The sequence below is a fragment of the Cajanus cajan genome, chromosome 1 (genome assembly GCF_000230855.2).
Source record: "Cajanus cajan strain Asha chromosome 1, NIPB_CcT2T_4, whole genome shotgun sequence".
NCBI lineage: Eukaryota > Viridiplantae > Streptophyta > Magnoliopsida > Fabales > Fabaceae > Cajanus > Cajanus cajan.
The window spans coordinates 15,457,423-15,464,530 of NC_138517.1; the positions used below are offsets into that span (position 1 = coordinate 15,457,423).

The 7,108-nt window shown below is 27.6% G+C and overlaps 1 protein-coding gene across 1 annotated transcript; it reads right to left on the reverse strand.

Moving 5' to 3' along the window:
* Positions 1-1,044, reverse strand: LOC109818849 (uncharacterized). The gene has a single exon (XM_020384380.3). The coding sequence runs from the start codon at positions 977-979 to the stop codon at positions 182-184; it is 798 nt and encodes a 265-aa protein (XP_020239969.1). The 5' UTR covers positions 980-1,044; the 3' UTR covers positions 1-181.
* Between the last annotated feature and the right edge of the window lie 6,064 nt (positions 1,045-7,108).

Here is a 7,108-nt window from a genome sequence, read left to right on the forward strand (position 1 = left end):
TGAGCTAAAATCATTCATGATGTCTCATTAATAAAACTCGAAAACGGCAAAAAAAAATTAAAATACAGAAAAATAAAATAAAAATAAAAAAACCTGAAAAGCAACTGGTATTATTACTTTTTTTTTTCTTCATTCAATTTTATTTTTCGCTTTTTTTTTTTCCTTCTCAAAACATCACCCTCTAAAAGTCATCGTAACCAAGATCATCCTCAACCCTCTCCGCCACGTCATCAGCAATCTTGTCCTCGATGTACTCCGCACCCTCCACCAATGCAATTCCACCTAGAACCCCAGCAACCGCGCCCACAGCCAATCCCGTCCCCATTCCCCCAAACTTACTCTTCTTCTTCTCCTCAGGCGCGTACCCGTACGCGCTCCCTTGCCCATACGACGCCGTTTGAGGAGCCGCATTATAAGGGTAGCCTCCCTGCTGAGGATACCCTGCAGGCGGAGCCGCAGAATAATACGCTCCCTGCTGCGGTGCACCGTACTGGTACCCATAGCCCTGCGGCGCAGGGGAATAATCCCTCACGCCGTACCCAGGCGCAGGGTAGCCACCCGGCGCATGATAGCTCGGCTGTCTGATCGTCACGCTAACCTCAACCTTTCCCTGTGGCCTCCCCGAGGGACGCTTCAGGGTAAGGGATCGGCTCACGCGTGAGCCGATCCCCTCGTCGAGAACCTCGGCGAGCTTGAGCCGAGCCGAGCCGATCAACGGCTTGGTGTCTTCCTCTGAGCCGGCGTGGACGACGTCGATGTAGAGCGTTTGATCCTCCAGGGGCTTGGGTGGAAGCGGAATTGTAAGCGTTTGGTCCCAATCGGCGTCGGTGTCGCCGTTTTCGTCGACGCGCGTGGAAAGCTTGTTGCTTGCGTCGACCCAAACGACGACGTATGGGCGATTGGCGCCGTGGCGCCAGTTCACGTTTTTCATGCCGCGAGCCGATGCGAGTTTGAGTTCCACCTCGTAGCGAGAACCCATTGTTTGTGTGAACCGATTTTGCGATGTCGTTGACTCGTTTGTGAGTTCGGAGTGTTACGACTCGACTGTTTTATAGGTGGGGTTTGTTTGGGGCGGGTTCTTTTACCCTTGACTTTGGGGATAATTGCAAAATTGCCATCGATGCGATTTTTGACGCATGGAAGGTTCTTTGCTTCCGGCATGGTGGTTGGCGCGGAACGTGCGCGGAAATCCTTCCTATCTTGGATGGGGAAAGAACAAAAAGGGTATCTTTTGGGTTAAGTTTGTAAATTATGAATATTATATATTACCTCCTTGTTAATTTTATAAGATTTCCATATTACTCAATTTGGATTTATTAATTATTTTCAATTAAAATATTATTAATTGAAATATATTTTTTCTTAATTTATTGAGATAGTTAATTATAATTATTTTTAAATTAAGAAAAAATATATTTTAATTGATTAAAAAAGTAAATAATATTAATTAGACTTAAATATATTTTTAGTCTCTCCAATTTAAGGTAAATTTATTTTTTATTATCAAATTTAAAATTATTTTTTTAGTTTTGTAATTTTTAAAAATCTTATTTTAGTTCCTTTTATCACTAATAATATATTTAAAAGTGACAAATTGAGACAATTGTATAGTATTAGTTGAATTTAATGTAATATTTTTACTAACAGAGATATTAGTAGATAAATTTTATGCGAAAATATTTGACAGATTCTTTAACAAAGTTTTAATATAAGGATTAAAACAAGATTTTTAAAAATTATAGGACTAAAGATCAGTTTTAAATTTGATGGACTAAAGTTTGATGAAATAAAAATATATTTAAGCTTATTAATTATATGATAGAAAAATAGTATATGACATGTATTCTAATTAATTAAGAGAGATGAATATTAATTAAGAGGGAAAAGTAGTATAAGAGTAATTTTTAAAAAATATGTAAAAACATGACAAATTTTTTGTTATCAACTAAATTAATTATTTTTCTTAATATTTTATACAAAAGTAATTAAATTCATTTTAGGATATTGTTAAATGTTCATTTGTATTTTGCAATCACACTTTATTATTACTCCATTTGCATAACAAAAAAAAAGGGTTAAATTATACTTTTAATCTTTTAATAATATCAAATTTACAATGTTGCTTTCCCTATTTTTAATTTCACAATTTTACTCCTCAAATTTTATAAAATCTACAATTTTAGTTTTCTAGTTGAATGTTCATCTTTTGATTATTAACATTGTAACGTTAATCATGATTCAACATTAAGTAAATGGCATAATTATTAATATTTAATAATATCAAGACTAAATTTTAATTTTAGATCTCATTTTATCTTATCTTATTTTATTAATTTTATGAGATAAAATAAGAATTAAAAGTCAAATTTAACATAAATATTGTTAAATTTTAAATGTCAAGTTATATACTTAATGTCATATGATGACGAATGTCACAATTTTAATGATCAACTGATAAATATTTGATCACGATAACAAAACTGTAGATTTTATAAATTTAGAGGACTAAAATTATAAAATTTAAAATAAAGGGACCAAAACTATGAATTTGATATTATAGAGACACCAAAAGTATAATTTAGTAACAAAAATTAATTTTTACTTATGTTAAAAAAATTAACTATTTACATTAAATTATATTATTCTTTTTAAATTATCCTTATTATAAATGTTAAAAAAAAGTAGTCCAACTAAAATGTCATATTAAATTGAAAAGTACCAAAATCTTGCATTATGGTTCATATTATATGATTAGTAGAGACAACAACCAACTAGGAGACAAAATAGGTGTCAACCTAACACTTAACTACATATTGTTCAAGAAACTAAAAGAGTTAGTAACTGAATATAATAGAAGGATTAACTTGTGTAAGATAGTTAAAATTTAGTAACCTAGATGTCACGAAAAATATTTTAGAGACCTATCAACTACTTCTACCATTATTCAAAAATCAAATTAGATGTTTACTCAAAAAATAAATGTACCTTTTCGATATCACTCGAGTTTTACGTTTTACAAAGAAGAACTTTAGTATTTTAGGAGCTAAAAGGAGGAACTCAACATTTGAATAAAAATTGGTAATAAATCATTTACCCTTACACTCAATATTAATAAATAGGTGTCATTACCAACAAATGTGCATGTAGTTGGTAAAAAACAAAATCATATTTTAAAAAGGATATGAGTTTGATTTGAGAACTTTGTTGTTAGGTAGTTTATACTTTATTAAAAAAAATACTCCCTTTGGACCTATATAAAACAAAAAAATATATTCATACAAATTAAGAAGGTAGTTAAATGTATTTAATTTTCATAATTCCATATTAAATACACACTATAGTTACAAATATATAGTTAATCACATTTATTACAGATAGTGTTTCCATTTAATAGGTTGTGACACCCTCTACCTCATATATCATAACACAAATAATTAAAACCGAATAGAAAAGTATTTCAGAAATAAAATCCAACGTGTTCAACATAGAAAGTATCACATTTTTAGCAAAACAAAACCAACTAAAATCCAAATGAAATCTATTTCAAGAAAACAAATAATTATCTCAAAATATGAAAAAAGAATATGATTCCTAAGTCTTGATGTCACATTCTATCAAAGCATAACCTTTCTAGAGGATTAAGCCTTGTTACTCACATCCTCAACATCATGTTGAAGATTACATGCAACAATATACAAGAAGAGCAACACAAAACAAGGGGAGTGAGAAACATCTCACTTTGACTAATGATGTAAGATGTAACCGAATAACCAAATACAAATAAGACTTATATCCACATAACATAAACATATCAATTATATAACATATTCCATTTATTCACAATGTGACAACTAAATATCACATAGCATTAAGATGCATTATGCAACGAACACGAATTATATGTTGAAGTTAGATGAGAAACACGTAGAAGGGGGGGTTGAATATGTGTGTGTGTGAATTAAAGGAATTTTAAAATCATTTTCGCAAGGAGACTTTCTTTCGTCCAGTAAAATGGTATATTAGTGAATGGTAAATGGAAACTGCCCAGAATTGGTTTAACAAAATCATTTTGCGACTGGGAGATTCATTGTCTGCTTAAAGAAAATACTTTTTAAATGAAAATTGTTCTTTTAGGATAACCAGTTGAACAAGTATTGTTTTCTTCTGAAGATAGTTTTAATAGACAATAAGCATTAGACGAGGTTTTCAGTATATTAAATTAATCAAATAAAAGTGCGTCTGAAATATAAGGATAGTGCAAATATTTTTATACTGGTTTGCTCAAACTGAGCTACGTCTAGTCTCCTTCAAATGAAGGATTCCACTAGATATTCAATAAAGTACAAGTATTGTTTGCTCAGGCTCTTCAGGCTCATAGTGAGTATTATAGACCATCCAGGTCACGACCACTCCTGGTCTCAAGTATTCTCAACCACTTCTGACTCGTCAGCTTCACTCGTAGACGCTAGTATTCTTAAACCACTTCTGGTTGCCCGAGTATTCTCAATTACTCCTGGTTCGTCAACTTCACTTGTTGATGCTAGTATTCTTTGATCAGCCACTTCTGGCTCGTAGTGAGTATTCTCGACCAACTCTTGGCCCGTAAGATGAAATATCTTTTTGTTAGTTGATATTATAATAATATTCATTTATCCTAACTAGTCACTACTAAAATAATTAAAAATTTATTATAACAAGAAAATCTAATATATACATATATATATATATAAAATGTTGAATATAAATAATTTTGTATATTCTATTGAATTTATTTGTATTTATTGGATATTTGTTCTCCATCCTTATTTTTCTTAATTTGATAATTAAATATATTATAAAATAGATAGATCTACTTGCGATTCCAGGTCTATTTACGGTTGTTATAACTATTGTCTTCCTTGGAGAGAATTGGAGAGTGGATGCTCTTTTCAACTTTGTCACGTTTCAAGGCATAAGATTATCTTCATTTGTTTTTTTTTTCCGACCAAGAAAACCCCACTATTATTGATGAACCTATTATAGTAACTTTCTTTTTACCACCCGTTAATCATACTAATCCAATTGTAAATTTATTTCCACCACTAATGTAAATATTATAGACGTAGAAAATATATAGTATGTAAATAAGTATGTTATTGTAAATATTTTATATTAGTATGCAATGTATATAAATCCAACTATATGTACATTATTTCATGAATTTTTCTTGTGTCTCTATTGTAAAATATTATTAATTCTATAATTACATTAATAAATTATAAAGATATATATATATAGTATTATATTTAATAATTATATAATTAGGTGTTACAACATGTTTCTTGTATTTGTAAGTCTATAATTTAAGTTGAATTTTTATCCGTTGCTAGTAGTTGTGGCGGACAATATAATGATAAGATGAGTTGTTAGGTTACAAATGTATATCATTTAATATAACTAGTAATTTTACCAAAAGAAAAAAAATCAATTGGGTTGATTATTGGACTAAAAAATATTGCATTTTTTTTAGTTAAATTACGGGATAAGATTGATAGTCCAATGGACAGGAAGTTTGAATCACTTTTAACATTTTTTTTCTTCATTTTTTAATCATTTAAAAATAAAAATAAAATAAAGGTAAATTAAATTAATTATTAAAATAAAAGATAATTTGGAAAAAAAATATTTTTTTCAATCAAAATTATATGTTCACACATGTAATTTTAATGAAACATGAAATCATTCTCACAAAGATTAAGTGAGTCTATAATTTATTGTGATATGATAATATATAGGTAACAAGTTAGTCGGGTAGTTTTAGTAAAGCTAGCATGATCTTAATTCTTTTATCTTAATTTTTCTTTCAATAAATATAAATATGAGAGTTCTATAATAATATGTATGAGTTTAGGTAACTGAATTGCTTATATATAAAAGAAAGTTTATTATGCTTGAAAGATAATTAATGTATATATTTAAAGTTCATTTTTTTAATAAAAAATATAAAATAATGACAAAATTAACATATAGTCATAGTTACCCAAGAATTCATTTGCATCATATTTATTAAATTTTTTATATAACATATATTAAAAAATATTATTTTATCTAAACAAAAAAAAAATTGATTGAGAGAAAAAAATATTTCAATCTCAATATTTAATATTTAATTTTGTTTGTTAAGTTTAAACAATAATTTTAATAAATATTATCTATATATTTAAATCATAAATATTTTTTTTTTCAATAATCATAATATTAGTACAAAGTAGTCATCATTAAAAGTAGTGACTAATTTTCTCAGAGATCGTGAGTGAGTGTACAAAAGATGAATATTTCCTTTCACCAAAGTCTATTATATACACAAGGTTGGAATTTAAATTATGAACATCTTGATTAAAGGACATTATCTAACCTTAATAAGTCATAAATTCATCTTTAATTATAAACAAATAAAATTTTAGGAAATTATTTAAATTTAAATAATAATTATATAATTTTATACATTTCATCACAATTATATATAGTGTTACATTAGGTAATATTTTTTTAACTATAACGGTGACATAAATTTAAATGTTACCTATATTTAGGATACCATTATTCATGTATTATCATTTATTTTAGAAAAAATATACTTTTAATGTGAATATAGATAAAACATAAAATATATATATATATATATTTTTTGAAGTAGTTACTTAAATTTTTTTATATGTTAAGTTAAAATTATTTAAATTTGTCATTTATTAACAAAATTATTTATTCAACTTTAATCTAATAAAATAAATAAAATTATCACTTAAAACAGTAAAACTTGTAATATAATTATTTTTGGTGACATTTTTATATAAAATAATCAAATTAAATTTATAAATAATAATACTATATATATACGAGTCTAAAATTAATAAATCACTCATAAATGTTTTTTTTTTAATTTCATGATAGTGAAGTAACTTATTTTCATATCATTAACAAATACTAATGTGAAAAATCAGACAGTTTTATATGTAAGTTAATCATCATTAACACACCAATCATTTTACACCTCAAAGAAAAATTATATTTCTAATAGAATTTAAAGATTGTCTAATTTATAGTGTCCACTTTTTCTAAAAAACCCTTA

Excerpts from the sequence above, each read along its gene's own strand:
- LOC109818849 (XM_020384380.3), bottom strand. The coding sequence starts at position 979 with ATGGGTTCTCGCTACGAGGTGGAACTCAAACTCGCATCGGCTCGCGGC.